The 26,164-nt window shown below is 40.1% G+C and overlaps 1 protein-coding gene across 5 annotated transcripts in view; it reads right to left on the bottom strand.

Moving 5' to 3' along the window:
• The window catches only part of MSH2 (mutS homolog 2), a 105,529-nt gene that overhangs the window by 64,039 nt on the left and 15,326 nt on the right, over positions 1-26,164 (bottom strand). For 3 of the 5 annotated variants that reach the window (XR_012158275.1, XM_073339151.1, XM_073339150.1), the window contains 3 exons: positions 25,939-26,085; positions 23,465-23,614; positions 19,264-19,397 (listed from right to left, as the gene is read on the bottom strand). The exons of 1 other annotated variant lie outside the window; for it this stretch is intronic. Coding sequence is in view for 3 of the 4 variants with exons in the window: in XM_073339151.1 (XP_073195252.1) it covers positions 19,264-19,397; positions 23,465-23,614; positions 25,939-26,085 (431 nt within the window). In the remaining variant the exon portion in view is untranslated. Of the gene's footprint in view, positions 1-19,263; positions 19,398-23,464; positions 23,615-25,938; positions 26,086-26,164 lie in introns of those variants that run through there. One more of the 5 variants, XM_073339152.1, reaches the window with a different exon arrangement.

Below are 26,164 nucleotides of genomic sequence, written 5' to 3'. Positions count from 1 at the left end.
TTTTAAAAATGTGTAGGCCTTAAAAGGGATGGGGCTCGTTTCTGCACACTTGGCCGCTGGGCAGCAGAGCTCAAAACAGTGAGCAGAGTGGTCGCAATGGAGCATTGTGGGAAGCCTCCTGAAGGCCACTTAAGTCGATGCAAGCAACACAGTGTCTTCACAACCACTGCGGTGATCTATCTATGTTGACTTAAGCATTAAGTGGTGGTAAGTCGATGTAGCAGGAGACTTACATCAGCGGGAGAAACATTGTAGTGTAGATGCTGAAGTCCTTAAACCATGATTTGAGGACTCCAATAGCTCAGACATAGGTTAGGGGTTTATTACAGGAGTGGGGGGGTGAGATTCTGTGGCCTGCATTGTACAGGAGTTCGGATTAGACTATCATAATGGTCCCTTCTGACCTTAAAAAGTCTATGACTATCATTAGGTTGCCATAAACCACTTTGCGTTGACTTAACTTTGTAGTGCAGACCAGACCTCAGAGGGGGAGGGCAGGTGAAAGCATGCTTCTCACCACAGAACTGGGGAAACAATTTTGATTTAACAGGAAAAGGTACTAAACAGAGAATTCATGTCCTGCATTGGTACCTAGCTCGTGGTTTATTTGTCATTAGTAAAAAAAACCAGGAGAATGTTTTTTTGTTTGTTTGTTTTTTAAATACAACCTTCAAGTCACATCAGTTTTCTTTAGTTAAGGTTATGGACTAAAGTCATTCTCCCTGAATTTAGAAAGGGCTTTCAGCACCATTCTTTCTCAGTTTTTTCCTCTCACTAGTCCAAATTAATTCTTTCTATTTTGAATATCAATAGGTACTAATCTTGTAGATCTCTAAAGGAAATCAGTATCTCCACTTTTTTGGCACAACTCAACTGCTACCATTTCACCCCTGTTCCTACAAACCACCACTCTGATGTACCACTACAAAATCATGACTAATTTAAACACAGAACACCATGAAAAGACATGATGAATTCAATATGCTTATTTCCATGTCTTGTCTCTATTGAGAGGAGGTCTGCAAGCTTCTCCCTACACACACAGATTGCTTCCTCTGTTGCTATGCCAATGGGCCTTTTTTAATTACAATGTTGATGGTATCAGACTCAATCCTGACGTAACAGGCATACCTTTCAACACAATTTCTAAGCTTTTACAGTTTGATAAGGTTTCTTAAGTTGACAAGAAAGCATTAAGCAAGACTGATATGTATGCAAACCAAATTACAGAATCACAAGGTTAAAAAGACTGCCTTACAGAAATAAAGATATATCTGTAGTAATAGATACTGTGGTTTTCTGCGTGAATGTAAAAAGCAGCACATGTGGAAGTGTCTGGTAAAAAAAATGCCCAACGGTCATTAATAGGCTTGACCAGGGTAGATAAAAACTGGTGATTTAAAAAAAGAAAATCACATCAGATTTTTTAAAGTAAAAGTCTGATTTAAATTTAACTCTTTTTAAAAAATAAGCCTATTTAAAATTATATTTGAAATTATGGCAACCTATGTTAAGACCTAAATTATAATCTATTAAAACAATTTCAACACATCAAAAATAAGCCATACATGTTTGCTGCTAAGGTCTGAAGAAAGTCAAACCACTGAACTTTCTGAGGTCACTGGCCAAGCAGATAGAGCTCAGGTTTTTTGAAGTGTTCGATAGTAGTAGCCTCTTTTGCAGGTGTAAAGGGAATATTTTCTTCATTGCAATGTATTCAACTAGCTTAAAGATTAGTTCATTCAAAGCTAAGAAGGCAATAGGATAATATCTTTAAATACACGACTGGCATTGTGGATTTACGGTTTTTTTTACACCTTTGCAATTAAGTGATTAATACTTTTAGCTCTCATGTTAATAATAAGTATGGCAGACTGAATGAGGGTTCTTCTTTATACTGGCATGACTTTGTCATAAGCTAGTTCTTTCAAAGATGACTTACCTCAGAACATTGCATTTCTGCTGAGCTGTCAGCAAATATCACAAACTATTCCATGGACTCACTGCACCTGCACCCAACCAATTTTTTTGCGAGTCATCCAGAAATTGACGTAAATATAGTCTTACAAAACATCTTGGCTGTTTTACTTTGCTATTTAATCACTCTACAAACTGAAAAACCAGTACAGAGATTGAACCCATGCCCAATTGTTAAACTTCTGAACAAACAATATACACCAAGCTTACATGTATAAAGCACCTTTCATCCTGGGAGAACCCAATGTGTTTTACAAACTTCAATGTATCGGCAGACTATACACTAGGATAGTTTTATCTGCCATTAAACTGTAGTCAGTTTGCTGGGTGGACTGGGGTCAACATACTGCAAGTGTTTTAACAGCACAAAGCAACACTTACTGAGAATAGTCCATTCCAGGCCATTTTGTCCATTATCATCCCAACAGTTAAATTTAAAAAAACATGAGAATCTAAAGTGCACAGATGTGTAATGGGGGGGGGGAAGCAGATTTCTAGACAAATGGCACATTTACAAACATTTCAGACACACAGCAGCCCTGCCTCTTTCACAGGAGCACTTGATTGGAATTACTGAAAGGAATATGAGGAGCAACACACAGCCCTCTCCTTTCGGCCCTATCTCCCAAAGGAGAGATGAACCAATACACAGATTGCTGTAATACACGCTACACAGGGCTCCACTTTGGGAATATTTGGAAAATGAAACTTGTGCAGAATGCTACAGCCCATCTATTAAGTGGAGTTGTCAGATGCACCTCTTTCCCGTGCTCTGGGATCTGCTCAGGATTCTAATAAGCTTCCAGGTAAAATTTGAGTAGTCTGTTTTAATCTATGAAGCAGAATTGCAAAGAATCTTAGAATATCAGGGTTGGAAGGGACCTCAGGAGGTCATCTAGTCCAACCCCCTGCTCAAAGCAGGACCGATCCCCGACTAAATCATCCCAGCCAGGGCTTTGTCAAGCCTGACCTTAAAAACTTCTAAGGAAGGAGATTCCACCACCTCCCTAGGTAACGCAATCCAGTGTTTCACCACCCTCCTAGTGAAAAAGTTTTTCCTAATATCCATACTAAATCTCCCCCACTGCAACTTGAGACCATTACTCCTTGTCCTGTCATCTGCTACCACTGAGAACAGTCTAGAGCCATCCTCTTTGGAACCCCCTTTCAGGTAGCTGAAAGCAGCTATCAAATCCCCCCTCATTCTTCTCTTCCGTAGACTAAACAATCCCAGTTCCCTCAGCCTCTCCTCATAACTCATGTGTTCCAGTCCCCTAATCATTTTTGTTGCCCTCCGCTGGACTCTTTCCAATTTTTCCACATCCTTCTTGTAGTGTGGGCCCAAAACTGGACACAGTACTCCAGATGAGGCCTCACCAGTGTCGAATAGAGGGGAATGATTACATCCCTCTATCTGCTGGCAATGCCCCTACATATACATCCCAAAATGCCATTGGTCTTCTTGGCAACAAGGGCACACTGTTGACTCATATCCAGCTTCTCGTCCACTGTAACCCCTAGGTCCTTTTCTGCAGAACTGCTGCCGAGCCATTCGGTCCCTAGTCTGTAGCGGTGCATGGGATTCTTCCGTCCTAAGTGCAGGACTCTGCACTTGTTCTTGTTGAACCTCATCAGATTTCTTTTGGCCCAATCCTCCAATTTGTCTAGCTCCCTCTGTATCCTATCCCTACCCTCCAGTGTATCTACCTCTCCTCCCAGTTTAGTGTCATCTGCAAACTTGCTGAGGGTGCAATCCACACCATCCTCCAGATTATTTATGAAGATATTGAACAAAACCGGCCCCAGGACTGACCCTTGGGGCACTCCACTTGATACCGGCTGCCAACTAGACATGGAGCCATTGATCGCTACCTGTTGAGCCCAACAATCTAGCCAGCTTTCTATCCACCTTATAGTCCATTCATCCAGCCCATACTTTAACTTGCTGGCAAGAATACTGTGGGAGACAGCGTCAAAAGCTTTGCTAAAGTCAAGGAACAACACGTCCACTGCTTTCCCTTCATCTACAGAACCAGTTTTCTCGTCATAGAAGGCAATTAGATTAGTCAGGCATGACTTGCCCTTGGTGAATCCATGCTGACTGTTCCTGATCATTTTCCTCTCATCTAAGTGCTTCAGAATTGATTCCTTGAGGACCTGCTCCATGATTTTTCCAGGGACTGAGGTTAGGCTGACTGGCCTGCAGTTCCCAGGATCCTCCTCCTTCCCTTTTTTATCTCCCATCCTGTCAGCCATCTACCCATTCCCTCCTATTGCTACTGCTCCCCATTCCTGACCATTTCCTCCAGCACTCCCAACTTTCATTTCATACAGTTTCGTGTCCTTCTGAAAAAACTCAGGAGTAAAGTCAAGCGATCACTACTCCTCTTCAGTATGTTTTCCCTTTCCCAGCATCTGAGGAAAGACTAGTATTCCTAGTCCTTATTTGATGTCAAATTTGTATGTAATACATAAAATAGCCCTCCTATGGGAGCATTTTCAGCATGAACACATGCAACTTAAAGGTTAACACTTTTGTTTCAGATGACAGAACATTTTTTAAACTAGTAAGCTTCGTTATCCTGCCATATTGTTACAACCTAGGATAGCCCCCACTATGGGCAGATCTGCCAAATCTTAACTTCTCTTATTGGTCAATGTTGCACTCTGTAAAAATGTGTTCTCTCTAACCAAAAGGTTTCTTAGTTAGTGGCTGCTAAGGTGTTTCGATGATCGGAAACTATACTTCTGATCAGTATTGCTCTTTATACCAGATTGGGACCTGAAGTTGAATCAAGCCATTTCACTTCCTTCTTTGCTCCCTTACCCCCAACTGAACTGTGAATGTACTCTGTATACCTATATTTTTACTTGGAACAGGTCAAAATTACCTGGAAATGTTACTTTCACTATACAATTTGAATTGTGATATTGATGGTATCAATCATACATAAATGGGGACTTGATCATGTTATTATGGCTGTGGGAGGCTTCATTCCTGTCCCATACACTTTAAAACCAACGCACAAATCTTAAAAGATTGCTTAATATCCCAAATCAGTAATCATTTGATCTTAAATGATGACCTGCAAAGGATTTTTTGTAAATACAAGTTGTAACAAAACACTGACAATCTTAGACCTGTATGTAGAAGCTATTTTCTACAAAGAAAAAAAAAAGTATGAAAAGCAACAATACAAGAAAAATCATTACAATTTGTTGCATGATGCCAATAGATTTTACACCATTATTCTGTGACACCACTGCTACACAGGGTGCTGGAACAATTTGTATAGTGAGGGTGCTGAGAGCCACTGAACCAAACTGTAAACCCTGTATATGATAGAAACCATTTCAAGCCAGAGGGAAGCACTCCTATGCATCACCTATGCTGCTACAGTCAGTCCTTAAATATTATCTAAAGTTTTGTGCTTTGAAATACGTGTCTCTAATTTCTGATGGCGTTTGGAATCTCCAGCAGAGGGCAACATTGCCATTTACATAAAAGGTAAAATATCAGCCTCATGCAGTATTTACAATATAGTATCAATTAGCTATTTGAGTACTTTGAAGGTGAAACACTTGAGTATTAGTTCTCTACTAAGATTACTTATTTTAAGTTTTTTATACCAACAACTGAAAATACTGTTTTCTAAATACACTCTACGTGGTCAATTTAGGATATCAAAATGTTGCCTCTAAGACTTTACAAAGTTAAAACCAAATTTCATTAGTGCTGACAAAATTCTTCAGTATGCACTAACAGAATCCACCACTAAAGATAAAGTTATTATATTGTGTCTCTAGACTGACATGTAAATACTTATGCAAGTAAAAGAAAAAGTGTATGAAGTTTAGTCTCTCACGTTGTGCATCCTTAAGGGCTGAGCTTGTACAGAGCAGTTTCTCAGTTCACTCTAAAGCTCTTTAATGTGTTGGCCCATATTTTGTGTGAATGTATACATGTAGATACAAATGACTGTGGGAGGATAGGTAGTCTTACATCCTACAGTAGGCTTGCTCAGCCACTTTGGTAAATAAAGTTCCCTTCTAGAGGCATTACCACAGAACAATTTGTGCAATCTAGGACTCCACAATTTTCCTAGAAGCTTTCTAGGCCATCTAAGTTCTCCCCACAAAATTCTCCTGCCATTCCCCGCTCCCCACACACTTGCTCAAAGCTTTGAAGGAAACTGTCTTAAGTGAGATAAAATTCTTCAGAACTTGCATTCCTAGTTTAGCATGTTACTTACTACAAGGTCACCACTATTTCCCCAGTTCATGACAAATTCCCAGTGCTTTTGTAGTATGCAATTTTCAGGGAATGCCACTAGTATGATGTAAGAAAAGTCAAGGAAAGACGACTTAACGAGCTTACAGAAAACAATTTTGAAAAACAAAGCAAGGTAACAGAACAAAGAAAACATATGAACTAATAAATCAGGAATTGGATGTTTAAAGTATGCTATTTTAGGTGTGGAGTTTGAAACTACGGGTTTGCAACACTGCAAAAATCACTAACTCCAGCCCATCCACTGTAGCTTCTGTGACTATAATCTGAAGGTGATTCACTTTCTCATCTCAAAAGCTGGAGGAATGGGAATTGTGATAAATGCTAGAAGGTTTGAAAAATTTTCCAGATAAAGTAATTTTTTTAATAGAAAGACAGACCTGAACTAATCTGGAAAAAAAGGATGCACTAAAGGAGGAAGAAAACAATATTCTCCTCCTCCACTCCTCAAATAAAAAGGCTTGTAGAAGAACACGTGCTTTATTCAGGTCCACCCTCCAACTAGTTACTGCCAAGTGTCAATACCACCAAGAACTAGCTAACGTAATCCTACAATAACAAAATCATAAATGCAGGATAACAGTGTTAAATATTAATTTTCAGCTAATGAAATACAGCATTAAAGACACATGCAATACCGCTGCCATTAGTCATTAGATACAGTTTAACTATGTGCCCTCTCTATCAGAGAAAATTCAGAAAGTTTTTTCATGAAAGTTTTTCATTAAATGCAGGTGTTAGTCTCTAGGCTAAAAATGCTTCAAATTACACCAGATAGCTCATTTACAAGCTGATGAACAAAGATACACACACAGGCTAAATTTGCCATTTACATAGAATATATGATTTATTACAATGGATAAATGCTAAACCTAGATATTTTAAATCTTTATTTAAACCAAGGTAACAGACTATTTCACTGACAGAATATACCCTTCTAACATAGCTTACTGCAAGTATCGAATTGTTATGAACATGCCAGCTCCTTACTGGGCATTGTGTTAACTCCTACCAGCAGAGAGCTTCATAATCCTTCCAGCACAGAAAAATAGAATAGAGCCAGAGGCAAGAGAGGACCTGGGTATACCTGGCCCAGGAGGACAGAAACACAGCGAGGCTATGTCAGAGCAGGCTGGAGGCAGCAGTTTTGGAACTGGCTGTGGTGAGAAACCCTAACAAGCTTGGGAGCTGGGGTCAGAAACAGCCCGTCGCTGGCAAGGAGGCCAGTGGTAGCCACAACAGGCAAACACTCTGGAGCAGCTTGTAAACAAGGTGGCTGTACAGGAAGGTCCAAACAAGTAGACAATAGAACTGAACTCTGGCTGGAAAGGGGGGAAATCTGCAGGCTAGTGTGATGTTTCTTCCTTCCAGGAGGCATCAAACTATTGCTGGAGCGCCCCCAGCTGATAGCACCAGAACCAGGTGGACGGGGGGCCAAGTTCCCCCCACTTTTTTAACATGGGTGTAGTTCAGGGAGGGTAACACTGCCTCTCACCCCCACCAAACTGCAAGCCTCAGGCAGGTGCTGCCTTGTGCGGCTCCCCCAGCACAAAGCACAGCCCCTGCAGGCTCCAATCCATACCTACCCGAGGCTTGCCAACTGGAGGGACAACGCTGCCACACAGCGCAGCTCCTGTTGGCACTACTCTGTGCCAGCCTGAGGCTTGCAGTTTGGGAGGACAACCCTGCCCCCGCACTCCCAAACTATACCCATGCTTAAAAGTGGGGGGCATGTCCCCCAGCCCTCCCAGTTCCAGCACCGGTGTCCTCCCCCCCGAACTTTTACAAAGGTTCTGGCACCCAGCTCCTGGTCCAGCGCTTGGGGGGTAAAAGGGCCTTGAGCTGGCTGTGTGTGGGGAGGGACCACACCACCACCTGAACCCAGGGCATTCGCCCACACATAAGGTTAGCCCTGCCCCCCACCCCCGACCATGTGACCCTTGGGTCTGCGCTGCCTGCTGCTCTCCAGCTACCCTGCTCTGAAAACAGCACCTCCGTCAACAGCAATGCAGAATGGTGACAATACCGTGACCGCCCCGCCCCAGATGTAAATATCTGAAACCCTGAAATTTCACAGTCCTATGACTGTGAAATTGATCAAAATGGACCATGAATTTGGTAGGGCCCTAACCAAATGATATTTTTTGGCGGATAAGAGAATGAAAGTTATGGGAGGAGAAAGAAGCAGCTAACTTCTTGGTTCACAGTGATAGGCTCCTCTACACATTTGAACAGTAAGCTTGATTTCTGACATCTCAATAAGCAAGAACATATTTAAATCACAGTTTCTTTATCAACATGTAAAAACCAGACATTTCCGACATCAACCCTGTATCCTCCAATGATACGATACAAAGCAAACAAATTTCAGAACATTCTTGTTGGTAGAGCCCTGGAAATCCACAGATATCCGCTTTATATGCGCAGATAACAGCATCAGCAGATGCGGATATCTGTGGATCATTTTTGCGGATCGCCAATCGCACAGGGCTCTACTTGTTGGGCTACTTTCCAATTCCAGTACTTTACCACCATAGAACATTAGGGTTGGAAGAGACCTCAGGAGGTCATCGAGTCCAATCCCTTGCTCGAAGCAGGATCAACACCAACTAAATCATCCCAGCCAGGGCTTTGTCAAGCCCGCCTTAAAAACCTCTAAGGATGGAGGTTCCATCACCTCCTTAGGTGCTTCACCACCATCCTAGTGAAATAGTGTTTCCTAATATCCAACCTAGACCTTCGCCACTGCAAGTACTAATTCAGCCCAATTGGCTTCTTGGCAACAACATATCCAACAATTTATCCATCTTCTCATCCACTGTAATCCCCCAGGCTCCTTATATTGTTGTATTGACATTTAAATTGCAAGATTTAGAAAATTATTTTATATTAGGCACTTAGATATCTGGTTTTTATGGAAATGAAACTTTCATTCCAACCCTTCTTTCTCCAAAAAGTCTTCAATAAAACTAATTTCTTACTGAGAGTAGAGGATGGGAAGAAAAGGTATTGAAAATTTTTGTTTATCTGGGTTTCCAGACTACTATAATAAAGTATTTCTTAAATAACTTTATTATGCACAAGGTAGGCAGAAATGTAGCAGCCTGCCTGTGTAGTAACATTGTTAACGTTCCTATTGTTAGTTAGCTATTCCCATTCTCAGTCAATTCTCCTAGGAGCATAAAACCTGTAAAACTTTTAAGGCCCCTACATTGCCAGAGAGATGTAAAGGAGCCTTACTATAAATGACAGCAAGGGAATACTCAGATAGGAAGAAGAAAAGGAGTACTTGTGGCACCTTAGAGACTAACCAATTTATCTGAGCATGAGCTTTCGTGAGCTACAGCTCACTTCATCGGATGCATACTGTGGAAACTGCAGAAGACATTATATACACAGAGACCATGAAACAATACCTCCTCCCACCCCACTCTCCTGCTGGTAATAGCCTATCTAAAGTGATCATCAAGTTGGTCCATTTCCAGCAGAAATCCAGGTTCTCTCACCCTCCGCCCGCCCCCCACACAAACTCACTCTCCTGCTGGTAATAGCCCATCCAAAGTGACCACTCTCTTTAAAATGTGTATGATAATCAAGGTGGGCCATTTCCAGCACAAATCCAGGTTCTCTCACCCCTCCACCCCCCTCCAAAAACCACACACACAAACTCACTCTCCTGCTGGTAATAGCTTATCCAAAGTGACCGCTCTCCTCACAATGTGTATGAAAATCAAGGTGGGCCATTTCCAGCACAAATACAGGTTTTCTCACGAAAGCTCATGCTCAAATAAATTGGTTAGTCTCTAAGGTGCCACAAGTACTCCTTTTCTTTTTGCGAATACAGACTAACACGGCTGTTACTCTGAAACCTGTCAGATAGGAAGATCTATGAGCTTTATCACTTTTTTCCTGTGCCAAAGTGGCACAATGGGGTGAGATTACAGCTCAGGATTTAATTTACAGATCCATTTAATAAATTAAAAAAAAAAAGGGCAAATAAAATATTTACCAAGCAGTCAAAATGTCAGGACAATCAAAACCAAGCACTCCCCAAGGTACCCAGCCAGGTCCAGGACAATGAGCATCAAAACTATGACTCATGTGTGAAAGTCTGAGCAATTTAAAATGACATTCTACTTGTTTTTTTTTCCCTGTGCTGTTTGATATTCTGTAATTTAAATGAAAATCCAGGACTATAACTGGAATGCAGAGTATTAGTTACCAAATGTTTGTAACTTAACTTTCATGTGTTTAGGAAATGCTAAATACTTATTGTGAATTTTTTTCTGTATCGTAGTTTAAATAAATTTTCAAAACAATTGAAACTGGTGTGATTATATTACATTTTGACAAATAAAATATGCAGAATTTTGATTTTTTTGGGCACAGAATCCCCCCAGGAGTAATGTCTAATTTAAACAATAAAAATAGTTCTTGACGGAACAACAGTTGTTCAGTCTTTATCACTGAAAATTTGTATAAATTACCATGGAAATGTAAACTGCCCCCACTATACTATGAACCAGGTACAATAATATAAAATGAGTTTAACCCTGAATTATATAACTCAGTTAGTTTATGACACCACCAACTAGTTCGGACTGCTGCAAGCAGTACTGCTGAACAGCGTCAAAGCAGAGAGATCGTCGTCATCATACTTAGGATTCAAACGAAGAGCCTTCAGTTTCACATTGAATCCTGACCACTGAATACCAAACAATTCATATACAAGAAACTCTTAGTCGTGTATGAGAGTTATTGACGGGAAGACAGTTTCCTGTTAAAGGAAACACCTAAATGACGTTTGCCTGTCCACTGAAACCTAAATATGTTCATGACAGAAAGACAACAAAAAAAACCAAGCCTATTAGCCGTTTTAAAAGCAACATTTTTCATAGGACAAAACAGCGGAGACTATTTTTATTCTCCATAATTACAATAAAGAACAAGCAGCAAAGTACTGTACAGTAACTAGCCAGTTTATCATTTCACATATTGAAACTGCCCCACCCTTAACTCTTCGAGAAAAATCCTGAACTGGCTGAAACTGGTTCTCAGTATCATACTTTTCTAGGATTCCTGGTGATTTGTGCCAGTTTTCATTTTGTTAAATACTAAAGCCTAACAAAATCATAACTACAGATTCTTCAAACTGCTGGGACAGTTTAGAGAAACAGGTTTGCAAAGAAGTGTCACTGAAACCTGTATTACTAAGCAAAGCACTTTAGACTTTTAGAATTGAATTTTAATCATCTAAATTTACTTCTCCAAAGATAATTGTGTTCCTTTGATTTTTACTCTTTGCACTTCACTGAGCTTGTACAATTTAAGAACAAACTAACCAGATCAGATTCTGGTTTTACTGCACTAGCACAATGTTTCCATATATATATTGCAAATCCTAGAGGAGAATGGTTTTCTGGTCCATAGATTTAATGAAAATGTTTCTATCAGGACTTATAAAAATTAAAAGTAATCTAGATTCAACTACTTGTCAGTGCCCTAGTAACTGGCAACTCTAGTTGTTTAGGATAGTCAAACTTTCATCCAGTGTTTGATTAAGTAGAGCAGTTGCAATAATCTATAAACTATGCAGGGCTCCTATGCCTTTACATTAAGTGAATGAGCTCAAATTTCTAATCAAGAAGGACACCATGACAAAAAGCAATTATCTTTGAATGATTACTGTTTACTATTTGAACACACAGTTAAGTCATTCAGCCTTTAAAAGGTTAACTGGAGACTTTTGTCATTTAAGAAAGAGAGGGCAGGGGCGTTCAAAGTCTGTTTTAGTTCCTGATTTGTCAGAAACAAATCTTAAGCAAAGCCTCCATTTTTTTTTAAAGTTATTATACCTTAACCTTGGAAGGCTGAGAACAAAAGAAGAGGGGCAGTATGATGTCCCTAGTCTATTAAAGAGGTGTGAAATTTTTATAACAAAGCCTAAAAGCCAGACAAAAACCTGACCGTTTCAGCCAAGTTCCTGTTTTATTTTCTTTGAACCTCAGACTCAGGTGCAGAACAGTGTGGGTGGAAAAAGAGAAAAGAAAGGTTTCCTTGAATTTCTGAAACGAAGCCCATTAGTTTCATACAGTTCTATTAGCTTTTACCTGCTACTGAAGTGGTGGCATGTACTGAGCAATGCTAGAACAGGAAATCTCAATGAAAGTCTACTTATTCTTCAATATTGGTTGGGTATGGGCATGTTGTAGTACCTATTTAAGCTATCAGGCTTTTTAAGAAAAAGACAATTCAACCCTATTTACTTTTGTACAAAATATCAAACAAGAGGACAGGTCAGACAATTTACACTTTAACTCAGAGTTTGGGGCTTTAAGCTAAAGTTTCATTTATTTGTTTTGGTGCACAATCAAAAATACTAAATGTTTAAAATGTTCCATTTACATCTTTCATGAAAATACTATTGAAAGCATAACAAAATTAGAAGTGCTGAGGGTCATACTAAGGATGGTCAAGTCTATTTGGATAAATTAACAGCGTTTCCCACCTAAATTAGATCAGATTGGCTATCTAATTTCTGGACCAAAGTAGTTTGGATAAGTGTGGATAAGCAAACAGCTTTCAGGAACATATCCAACCCAAACACTGATACGTCTCCCTTGGGCACAAACTACTGGTTTTAGAAGGAGTCTCTGTTCAAAGTTACTTGTTTATTCCCTAGAATATTACAGCCCAACCAAATTAATACAGGTAAAATCACTTGACAATCATTTAAAAAAGTTAAATCCATGTGTAGCACATGCAAAAATTAAAATCAGTGATTTGTAGAGGACAGTCATAAAAGTGACTAGTTTGATCTGTTTGTGCTGGGCTGATGAAGCTTTTGTTTAGTAGGATTTTTTGTTGTTTTTTTAAAAACACTTGAAGTCCATGTCTTTAGTTGGTTTTTGCTTCTAAAACCAAAGTTTATGAAAATGTAAGTGACCCAGAAGCAACTTTTAGAATACAGTAACTCCTCGCTTAACGTTGTAGTTATGTTCCCAAAAAACACTACTTTGACATCTCTCTCTCTCACACTCACACACACACACACACAGTTGTAAACAAACAATTCAATACTGTACACAGGAATGATGATTGCGAAGCTTAGTTGAGGTGGTGGAGTCAGAGTGGAAGAGGGTGGGATATTTCCCAAGGAATGCGTTACTGCTAAATGATGAACTAGCACTCAGCTGAGCCCTCAAGGGTTAACTCATTGCTATTAATGTAGCCTCATACTCTACAAGGCAGCAGGAATGTAGGAGATACAGCATGACAGAGAGACAGAGACATACACCCTGTGGGGGGAGGAAGAGACAGAGAGAGACAGAGTGTGTGTGTTGCACATTGCCCCTTTAAGTACACTGACCCCACTTTAAGTACACTGCCTTTTTAAGTACATCAGCAAGTTGAGACAGCAGCTGCTGCAAGCAAGCTCCCTCGGTCCTGAGCTGTATCGTGTCCCCCCTCCCCCCGCAAGCCCACTCTGTGGAGATGATGTACAGGAGCAGGGGGAGGGGGACACCCTGACATTAACACCCCTCTCCCTCCCCCCACCTCCCGCACAGCAAGCAGGAGGCTCCCGGGAGCAGCTCCAAGGCAGAGGGCAGGAGCAGCACACGGTAGTGGAGGGGAGGGACAGCTGAACTGCCCGGCAATTGATAGCCTGCTTGGCGGCTGCCGCACAGGGAACTTAGGGGAGCCGATAGTGGGGGCTGCTGGTCCAGGCTGGTTCCAAGCCCCCACCAGCTAGCTCCAAGGGGCTGATCTTCCTGCAAGCAGTGGACAAAGCAGGTGGCTGCCAAACAACATTATAAATAGCATTGTGCAACTTTAAACGAGCATGTTCTCTCCCTGATCAGCCACGTAACAACAAAACAACGTTAACTGGGATGACGTTAAGTGAGGAGTTACTGTATTAAGCATTCTTGAAAAGGGGTTTATAATGCAAATGCTCAAACAGTTTTAAGCGCTACTATGTCACCCTGTCATCAGATAAAAATGTATATCTATATTTTAAACTAGAGGCTTATTGCAAAAGCCAGCAAGTCCTATTCATGTCAGTAAAATGACCGCTCATTTCACCTGCACTATTTATAGTAGCTTGTCCTGTAAACCAATCACAAGTCACGTTCTGATGTGAAACGTCCATTGATCAATCTATATGTTGGAAACTTCCCTGTAGCCATTAGGTGCACTTTCACAGTTTGTCCAAATTCAAAAGGGGTCTAAGTTTAGGTCAGAGTTTGCTACCTCCAACCTAACCAGGATTTTTTTCCATGGTGTAGATGCAGGCTAATACCTTTCAACCTCAACACTGAAGGCTGATCTCAAACAAAAACTGAAAGGTCCCAACTTCAACCTTGACTGACAACTGTTCCAGAGCATCATTACACTAACACTTCTGCTAGCCACAGTGATAACTGTCAATACTTTGCAGGGATAAATTATTATATTTTCCTGTTCTGAGAGAAAGTTTAAGAGAAACTACTACAGAGTATCTTAATAAAACCATTAGCGTTACCCTGACTAGTTAAAATACTTTGAAAGGTGTTAAAACCCATTGCACTAGGTAGCAACAAGTTTTTAAACCCTTAAATAAAACCCATTAGCTTAGCAGAGTTTTTTTTAAAACCTTTTTAGTCTAGAAAAGGTCTTGAATGAATCACTAGAAGCTCAGTGAACAAGGAAATTCTACCCGAACCCCTTGATTTCATCATCCAAATCTCCCTGAGTGGTATAAAGTTTCAACATCTAGTAGTCAGATTAACAATAGTTTGAGGCTGCAAGAGCGGGGATTAATTTCCCTAACCAAGGTAAACAGCAGAGACAGCAAAGCAAAATTTAGAAGCATCTCAGAATAATCCAGCCAGGTAACTAATGTTAAAGTGCATAATTCTACAGTATATTTAGACTAAACTCTTCAAGGTAGGGACACTTATGTGTTTGTACAATGCTTAGCACAATAGGGCCCAGATCAGGTCCCAGAGACTACCACAATAAGACAATACACATGTAGGACTGAATAGGTCAGTGGAATCAACATTTTTGTTTAAGAAAGATGAACAGAAATTATACAGTGAGATATTTCAGAAAGATGTGGATGCACCCCAGACTCAAGGAATGAGCCAAATATACCATGTATGAGAGCTCACCAAGAAGCATGATACAGCGACCTCTACTTTTCAGTCAGCAGAATTTCTAGTTTCTCGGGATTTCAAATGTCTGCCAAACAGCAAGGACTTTCACAGGCTATTTTTATAGTTAGTAATGTTACACACTATAATCAGTTATGTATTAGCTCTTAGTATCTTTGTATGACTCATCCTATTTACCATTGTGGGCTGCATATGTAGCTCTCTGTGTGTTATGTGGGGCTGCATCCACACAATTTTTTTTATATACACACACATACACACACACACACTATCTGTATGGCCCTGAGAATGTCACATGGGCCACAGCTGTTTGCTGACTGGGGCACAAGCAGCCCAAGGGTTGAGAACCACTACATCAGAGTCACTCAGGCAAAGAAGAGATTCCCATAGATGCTAAATTTCTTAGAATATCAAATTTTAACTCAACTATTTGCTTGTATATTATCAGAAAAAAAGTCATTCTGTACTCAGCGTGACTGTGGGAAAGACTTTCAGACAGAAAAAGAATTTAGCCTCTTTCAGTGCAAAATGGAATTCAACCTTAGCTATGGAACTGTGACTGGCACCACCATTCTTAAAAAGGACACAAATCCAAAGGGTCAAAATGGATCTTGGTTTGCAACTGGCCAAAATAAAAAATGAGGTTTCAGCTACAGGTACAATCCAAAATTCATGCAGATAGTCTATGAAAATCATCTGACGTTCAAGCAACTTAGGGACAAATATTTCAGACAGATATTTAATATAACATTTTTATGAAGGAGGCTTGCTTTAAGCAAGTTCCTAGACAGCATACACTGGAGGTCTGACTTCTCCTATTAAAATAAGAGTTCTTAGAACTTTCATTCTTATACTACTCCATGTAGTTATACTACCCCTTGTTCCAAAGACATTGCAGCTAGGATGGTCAAGCAATTAAAAAAATTAAACGTGATTAATCACACTGTTAATAATAGAATACCACTTAAATAAATATTTGTGGATGTTTTCTACATTTTCAAATCTACTGATTTCAATTACAACACAGAATACAAAATGTACAGCGCTCACTTTATATTTTTGATTAAATATTTGCACTGTAAAAAACAAAAATAGTATTTTTCAATTCTCCTAATACAAGTACTGTAGTGCAATCTCTTTATCACGGAAGTTGAAGTTACAAATGTAAAATTATGTCCAAAAAAAACATTCAAAAACAAAATATAAAACTTTATTTAGAGCCTACAAGTCCACTCAGTCCTATTTCTTGTTCAGCCAATCGCTCAGTGAAACAAGTTTGTTTACTTTTGCAGGAGATAATGCTGCCCGCACCTTCTTCGCAATGTCACCTGAAAGCGAGAAGAGGAGTTTGCATGGCACTGTTGTGGCCAGTGTTACAAGTTATTTACATGCCAGATGCGCTAAAGATTCATATGTCCCTTCACGCTTCATCCACCACTGAAGAGGACATGCCAATGACAGGTTCTGCTCAATAACAATCCAAAGCAATGCGGCCTGATGCATGTTCATTTTCACCATCTGAGTCAGATGCCACCAGCAGAAAGCTGATTTTCATTTTTGATGGTTCGGGTTCTATAGTTTCCGCATCGGAGTGTGGCTCTTAAGACTTGTGAAAGCATGCTCCACACCTCATCCCTCTCAGATTTTGGAAGGCACTTCAGATTCTTAAACCATGGGTTGAGTGCTGTAGCTATCTTTAGAAATCTTACGTTGGTACCTTCTTGCGTTTTGTCACATTTGCAGCGAAAGTGTTCTTAAAATGAATATGTGCTAAGTCATCATCCGAGACTACTATAATAGGAAATATATGGCAGAATGCGGGTAAAACAGAGCTGGAGACATACAATTCTCCCCCGAGATCAGTCACAAATTTAATTAACAAGTATCATCATCATGGAAGCATGTCCTGTGGAATGATGGCTGAAGCATGAAGAGGCCTACGAATATTTAGCATATCTGGTATGTAAATACCTTGCAATGCTGGCTACAAAAGTCCCACGCCTGTTCTCACTTTCTGGTGACATTGTAAATAAGAAGTGGGCAGCATTATCTCCCATAAATGTAAACAAACTTGTCTTAGCAATTGGCTGGACAAAAAATGTAGGCTCTAAATTTCATGTTGCTTTGTTTTTGAGTGCAGTTATGTAACAAACAAACAAAACAAAAAAATCTACATTCCTAGTGCACTCTCTTTATTGTGAAAGTGCAACTTACAATACTTGTATGAAGTGAACTGAAAAATAATATCTTTTGTTTATAATTTTTACAGTGCAAATATTTGTAATCAAAAATAAATATAAAGTGAGCAGGGTACACTTTGTATACTGTGTTGTAACTGAAATCAATGTATCTGAAAATGTAGAAAAACATCCAAAAATATTTAATAAATGTCAATTGGTATTCTATTGTTTAACAGTGCGATTAATAGCAATTAATTTTTTTAATTTGTGATTAATTTTTTGAGTTATTTTTGTGAGTTACCTGCGATTAATCAACAGCCCTAATTGCAGCATATACAGTGTTTTATATAAGTATGTCAAGCAATATCGGCAAGGCACCATATGAAAGCCAGCCTTTGGGGCCATTTCAAAGTTAAAATCAGAATTTCCTGGCCTCCATTTCTGTGCTTTGCAATATAATTTTAAAATGTACATATATACCCACAAACCTGCTATCCATCTGAGAACATGAAAGGATAACTCAGTTATTTTAGGAAGTGTCAAAAATTTCATTTGTTTGCTTATAGAAAGATTATGACCAAGATGTCACAAGGCAAACAAGTTACTTTTCAAACACATCCTCTGACCTTCAACCTGTATGTCTAGGAGGAAATAAAAGCTACCTAACCATTCACACTGAGTGGGAGTGTGCCAAAAGCTCTATGAAGTATCAAAATCCTTGGGGTACTATTATTGATTTTACATAAAAGGCACTCAGATACTATGGCGATGGGCTGCAGCATAAAGCCCCAAGACAGAACGGACTATTTATGTGTGTGGAGTATTTGATCTGCATAGTAAGCGTCTATAAAAGGTGGACAAGTCCCTCCACTCAGAAGGTAACATTCCTAATGGTGTGATCTAGATGTGCTATCCTATATAAGTGATCACTCAGGTGTCTAAATGTTCTGTTAACACAGTGGAGGCATTTTCAGAATAGGCTGGGAGACCGGAGTATTCATGCTGTGTATAGTTTACTTTTAGATAAGAATCAGAAAGTGGCTGCTGCATTTACATAGCCTGAGTCTCAAGTGTTCAAAACTGTAAAGCCTACTGTGGCTCCACGCCCCTGTAACTTGTGATATATGGTTAAGTATAAACGATTATAACTGGGAGGGTTTAGCTTAGTGACCTGATACACAAAAAGAAAAGGAGGACTTGTGGCACCTTAGAGACTAACCAATTTATTTGAGCATAAGCTTTCGTGAGCTACAGCTCACGAAAGCTTATGCTCAAATAAATTGGTTAGTCTCTAAGGTGCCACAAGTCCTCCTTTTCTTTTTGCGAATACAGACTAACACGGCTGTTACTCTGTGACCTGATACATTAATCCTTCTATTAGATATAAATCAATTAGAGAAAAAAAGCCCTTTGCTCCAAGTATAATGCACCACCTAACACATTCTGTAAACAAATTTACATTATCCTCTACAGAAATCTCTAAGTGCTCGTTAGTCTATTTTCCAATAGAAAGTCAACACTGTAACCTTGAACAGCTGTTTCTGATAAATATATGGCTAAATAATATATTTGCTAAAAAAAAGCATGACCAGACTCCTATCTATAGTGTAAGGATTTGCAGTGAAGTGATCAGATGCATACCAATATGTATGTTTACCTTTCTTCTATTCTGTTCTTGTCCGTAAGTGGCTGTTTGATCCACTGATTAATCAGTCTTTGTCCTTGAGGAGTTTTGCACTTATTTAATAACCCAACCAATGATTGTGTACTGTTGGCATTTTCAACAGAACTCTGGAAATAAAAATGTAGAAATTATTTTAAAAATAGAGGATATGGCAAAAAAAAAAACCGATGACTGCAGCTTGGTAGAACATTTGAGTTTTCTAGTTTTACATTTCTGACCCAATGAAATTTAGCAGAATAACGGCACTTTGTGGTACTATACACTACAACCTTTAAACCAGGTCTGTTCAGATTATAGTACACTATCTTCAGTCCTTGGTTAGATATTAACTGCAGACCTGCCGTGTGCACCCGCACAGCTTTATATTTTTAAATGAGCTATACAAAATTCAGCCAGCAGGAAATTCGCAGACACATTTAACACTCAAAAATAGCTGATACATCTGCTTCAAGGCCTTCAAGTCTCAGCTTGGGTGGAGGGGTTTGTAGTTTTGATCTCTTCTCTCTCACCCTCACCTATAATTAAAATCAAACGGCTTCAAATGGAAATCCAGTCTCAGATCTGATTTCACTATCAGAGAGAGACACACTATAGTAATGCAGAAAGTGTCCAGAAGAGAGAAATGGAATTCAGCAAGGTAGAATATCAGTTTAAAATGAAAGTGAGAATCTTATTTTGGCAGAGTACAATAGCCACAGTCAAGATATCGGAGAACTGTATACGACAATGAAATATCAAGCTGAGTGCAAGCAGACCCAAGACCTAACACTATTTTAAAATTTGTCATGCCAACTCCAAAATACTTTATATAACAGTCACTGGCACTTCACGTATATGAAACATTTACTCTATTGTATGTAATAGCTAAAGCGTTTGTTTAAAAATACATACCTAGCCAACTGACGGACAGTAGAACAGATATTTGGTTTTGCATCTCTTCAAAAGTTTCCTAGCAAACTTTATTTTTCTGCACTCGCCAATCCACATTACAATTGTATGGCTCAGGCACCATGTGGAACTACATGACATCAGCTGCGCTATCAGTCAGAAACTTCCTGCCTCACAGAGCGATTGACTCAAATTGTAAAGCATGTAAGAGCAGACTTCATAACAGATTTTCTATTTAGATGAAACACTAGTCAAGAGAGAAAAGCCTGACATTCAAGCAGTAGTGCCATGTGGCAGACCTCTTTGTTCCCAGGCTGGCAACCCAAGGACAGATTAGGAAGTGCCTTACCCATAAGGCAGCAAATGCATAGGCTGTTTATTGAGCCACATCCACTGTCTTTGGAGAGAGCTGTTTCCAGCTCATTTTACCTACTTAGACACACCCTGTCAATCCTAGCTCAAGATGTTGCATTGTACTAATTACAGCAGCGAGAACCAGGACAAAGCTTTGAGCACCATGGGTAAAAGAAAGATCCCATGAAAAACTGACTGAAGATGCTCCCCTGATGTAAGTACAGAGAGGAAAAAAACAAAGCAGTCAAGTCCTTCATTTTGCTGTCTGAACTGCTTTGTTTTCACCCTGTAATTACTCTGGTTCTGAAGTTATAGCTAATGTATCACTTACAAGTTAAGTCTTAGAAATAGCTAAATTGTATTTAAAACACATTTTTAATCTGAAAACTGTCATAGCCAAGATTCTTGTTTTGTGTGTCTAGGTGATTTTCAAATCAAATCTGCTTGGTTTACGAGAGGCAACTCCTCTGACATTCTGCAAATTCAAAAGCAAATCTGTATGACAAGCTGCGTGTTTTGGGTGGTCACAATATTCTACAGTTGGGAGTTTGGTTAACACCAACTATGATGCAAAAGACAAAAAAATCCATCTTGTTCTCTGAAAGATATATTGCTCTGCAATGCTAACAGAAATAAGGAATATAGCAAGTAAAGCTGGCTAGAACTCAGGGTGTTCGGTTAGGGAGAAGTTGTTTCAGAATTTGTTTTTGTTCCAATCTGGAATTAAAGCAAAGTTACTGAAATTTTTAGGCAAGCCAGAGATCAAAATTTTATTTTGGAATGACCAAAATATGGTGTGCTCCAGCAGCAGGGGGAAAATCAACATCAGACCGCCCCCCACACACACCACCCCTCTGCAGCAGCAGAATTCCATAGTAATGGTTTGCTATGTGTCCCGGAGCAGATAAGCATGCCAGCTGTCAGAAACAGAGCTTTGAAAGGGGATATCCACATGCCTGCAGCCAAGTTCAAAACAATGACCAGAATGGCCACTTGACTTCAAGGGATTATGGGATGTTCCCGGAGGCCAATCGCAGTGCAGTAATGCAACATGTCATCCACACTGACACCCCGGCATTTCAGCCAGGACACAACAAGCTCTATGATTCTTGTGCAGGAGGATTACCAGGGGTGCTCCAGCTGCAGAGTCCAGGCGCTCTAGGTGCCTTGCCTGTGTGGACACCTCAGGCGTTAGTGCACTTGGGGCTGATTTAATGCGCTCTAACTTGCAAGTGTAGCCAAGCCCCTATGTTGTCATTCACTGAATCCTAGATATGAAACTCACAAGGATTCCACTGCAATAAGCCCTGGAGCTCTTGGGGCTGATGGGCTCCCTGTTTGAGCCAGGATTCTCCGGTCACCCAGGGTCCCTGACACTAAACTGTGAGCCTGGAGGTCATAGGACCAATTCCCAGGGTCTGCTGCACAGAGGCAGCCCCACCATACAGACTGCCTCAGGCTGGTGACCCCAGCACTTCCAATCTCCTGGGCCAGCTGGAAGCCCTGAGAATGCCTGACCCTGGTGTAGTCTGTATGGCAGGGGCTGTCCCAAAACCTGTGGCTCTGGAACCTGATTCTAGGAATCAAAGCTCCCAGCTCCACAGCAGGGACCCTGGAAGCCCAGGCTTGAAAACGGGAGCTCAGAAACCTTGAGTGCCAGCCCCAGCAGGGTCTCTGGAACACCAGCAAGTTTCCAATAGAAACCTACCTGTTTCAACAAGACTTTTGTGAAATCTGTAATAGATTTGGTGAAACATTCCACTTCAGCGAATTTGCATTTTAAAGTCAGTAGATCTATTGTGTAAACAAGGTGCCATTTTACTAAGCTACTTTTTGATCCCCTGCATTGGGGACTTTTAGGACTATATTTTGAGCTTGCTCTATGCAACACCTCCCTTAAATAAAAGCCCATCTTCAAATGATTAAAATTAGATGGGAAGAGTCCTCCCAATGCCAAGAATCTAGTCAGAAAATTACATCTGTCCCAGTCTCCCAGGCAGGAACTCAGGAAGGAGAGGAGTTTAGAGGGTGCCAATCCCAAGAACTCCTGCATAAAGTTGGAGAAGGGAATGGAGCAGAGGTTCCCCTCCCTAAACTCTTGGGTATAGCAGGAGAAGGCAGCAAAAATGTTCAGGCTTCTCCTTTTTCCCTGAGCTAGCAAGCCTAGGTGCCAGATCTGAGTTCTTTATTCCCTGGAATCTCCAGGAGTCTCTCCTTTGTGGAGTGGGGAAGTAGTACTCTACTCCCTGGGCTTCTTCCATGGGCCCCAAAATGCATATACTTTGTAACTCAGGCCAAGGAGCACTAAGCAGAATCTGGTATGAAAAAAATACAACAGGTGAAATCAGTATATACACCAGTGTTTGAACTATTTCTCTGTGGGCATAGTCAGCAAATACACCAAAAGCGACATTCGGCCGTTTGTTTTTAAAAAGGCTACGCTGACAGTGCCCATTTAAATATGTCAAGGTTTCTTTGGCAGAACTTTCAGAGGAATCTGTTTACTGACTGCTTTCAGCTGCATCTTGCATCACTTCCTGCTCAATAAGAGGAGCACTGTGACAAGCCCCTTCCTCCCTCAGCCCCCCAGTGTAAGGTAGGATTCTGCATGCAAATAAATGAGACCGAAAATACTAAGCTGCAGACACTGGAGATGGGAACCCCTCTGGCTCTGCCTGCTGGGAATTTCTGGGGGGGGGGGGGGGTTAGATAAAGTCCCCCACTCTGCTTGCTTTTTTCAAGGAAATTACACAGCATCAGAGTGGCCAAACACACAAAAAAATAGAAACCAGAAATCAGAATCTCCAATTATGCATCACCACCGCTATAAAGGATTTTTGGGGTAGTCTGTATTTGCAAGTAGCAAAGTGTATACTTTTGTGAATTAAACTGGAAGCAAGTTCATTAGTTTAAATACATGTTTGTTTCTTACCTGGAAAAGGTTAAGGGCTCGAACAGCTGCATTATCCAGTATCATATATTGACTGAGGTCAAAGCTAGTCAATTCAAATTGTCCAAAGTTAGATTCATCCAATAAGAGCTCTAAATACTTGATAACGGCCGACAAGGATGAAATCGCAACCTAAAGTTACAAAGGTGTGTTACAGTAAAACAAACTAGTTCTGACAACAGATGCTTTTATAGAATGACAATATCCAAAAGTAGCATCTCAGAGCCACGTCAACGTAAAAAAAATATCAAAAAGCAAACAAAAATTCTGATTATCTGATGAGACTTTAGTCTAAAACAGGAATTCATAATGCCCTGGGAACTTGGGTTACACTCAGGGTCATCAAACCTCTGCTGAGTTACAAAATCCAGTAGATGTGAAGATAAAGCCTATGTGTCTCATGCATTTCCACAGAACTGGTTACCAGGAACCTTAGAAATTACAAAATACGAAGTATTTTAGTATATAAATACAGCATGCGCTAAATATATGTTCAAAATATTCAGAAACAAAAAAAATTTTTACATTTGTTATGGCTGTTTGCCAACAAACCATAAAAAAATTAGGAAATAAAGTACAGGATTAAACTTCTTGAGAAGAACGATTGGCAAGTAAGTAAGTATCCTTTGCATGTGCATCCAGCTTTCGAAAGCAGAGTATCTTGAAGTAGTTAGGTAGGAGATAAAGGTACTATCCCTGGCTCCCATCTCAAATCCAAATGAGACTAAAGGGGAATGGAATATTTTTGGGAGAAACTGCTTAATACTGCATATGCTTATACAGGTGTTTAAAGTCTGCATCTGTTTTCACTGAAGTACTATGGAAGAAGCTGTTACTGCTGCTCCCATGGTACCATCATACATGCTTACTCCCTGAGCCACCCAAAAAGAACTATCCTTCTGTCTCTCTTGAGGCTGTTCAAGCCGCAGAAGTAACCATACCTTTTCCTAACACATGAACGGTGACCCTAGGAAACCCTCAGTGCCAACAGGCAAAGTGTTCACTGTTCTGTAACAGTAACTCTTAAGAGGCCTGACAAACTCACTACACCTAGCACACCACTTTCATGGTACTTATCCAGATATGAGGTCATGTAAAATTAAATGAAAGCCAGAATCACACTGATAACTAAACTTATTGTGAACTGTATGTATGGATGCTATGTAAAGAGGCAGGAGGGTAACAAGGTGACTCTCAGGGCTGGGGACCCCAAGACCCATCACGTAGATGCCATAAAGTTGAAGAAGCCATTAATGGAACATGAGACCACCACCTCTCCCACTTGTGACCTATTGCAAAAAGTCACAAACAAATTAAGTAACCCATGCAGAATTTTACTCCTTACCATCCTTACCATTCCTAACCTGCATTATAGTCTATGGTGCCTAGCTGTGACAAGCAAGTTGGCCCTCCCATGAGATTTTTGCCTAGAAAGGTCACTGCACAGTTGCCACAGCACAAAAAACACAGGATGTTCTCACATATGCAGAGGTCAGCCATGCAGAAACTGGACAGGCTGGCCGATTCCATTTGCTATGACTAACCTAAATGTGTAATTAAAGATTTAAGGAACATTAAGTCATAGAAATGAGATTTTCAATTAGTTAAGAAGGCACAAGGCCTGCAGTCACTCCTATTCCTTCTGGGATAGAATTCTATAGTCTAATTCCAACTCTTGGGAAGGTGCCCTCTCCTACAATCACAAGCTTCCTCCTATAAAAACGTGACTGTTTCCTTGAGAGTAAGTGTTATGCAAGTCAGCGTGAGGGCACACGTGCTGTCAGGTAGCTATGCCCAATTTCTTAAAGAGCTTTGAATGTCACATCAGGACCTTAAAATGGGATTCTATTCCATGGGGAACCAAAACAGAGAGCATTAATTTAGAGGTCTCTATGATAAGTTTCAGACCATAGGAATAAGTACCTAAAACCACTTATAAACCCATGCAGAAGAGTAGGATTCCATAACCACCTTATGTACAGAAATGTAAATGCACCATGGCAAATTTAAAGTTACTTTTAATTTATGCTTTAGTAGTCCCTAGTAATAGTGGGTTTTCCTTTAAAAAGTGTCCATTAAAGTATCAACTACAAGGTGATGTAGTTTCAGTAGTCAGGGAAAGGTTTAAAAGAATCTTACAGACTTCAACCTTCCCCTCTAAACATTTGGCATCACGAAAGCCATGACACCAGTACAGTGAAATCAAAATTATACACTATTGCTATATCTCATTTAAAAAGTATTGTTCACATTTTGGTGGTGCTCAAATATGCCAGATATTGGACAAACAGAAAGGCAGTCTGTGTCCTGAAGAGTTTGCAGTCCGATTAACAAAGTCAGGAAGAAAGGAATACAGTAAAAGCAGAGTGGTCAGTCGACAACTGACAGTGTTCCATTTTTAAAAAAATATGTATTATCAATCGCTACTCTATCTACAGCAGCTACAAGTTACTCACCTGTTTTTCTATCTCTGGTAATGTTGCACTAGTCACTTGCTCTTCCTTTTTTGATTTTAGCAAGCGGTTGAGATCCTGCACAATATCTTTTGTTGTGAATTCAGCCTTTTTTCGGTCTGTAATCATGATTCCTCCTCTTTGAATGATCTGTTGTGTATAAGTTTAGTAAGTCATTTCCAGTTCTCAAGAGAGCGAACGTGAACTACTGAGAGTAGTCTCAAAGACA

Source organism: Lepidochelys kempii, chromosome 3, assembly GCF_965140265.1.
Source record: "Lepidochelys kempii isolate rLepKem1 chromosome 3, rLepKem1.hap2, whole genome shotgun sequence".
Taxonomy (NCBI): Eukaryota; Metazoa; Chordata; order Testudines; family Cheloniidae; genus Lepidochelys; species Lepidochelys kempii.
The sequence above is the reverse complement of the archived record's forward strand: the minus strand, read 5'-3'. Positions and strand labels throughout refer to the sequence as shown.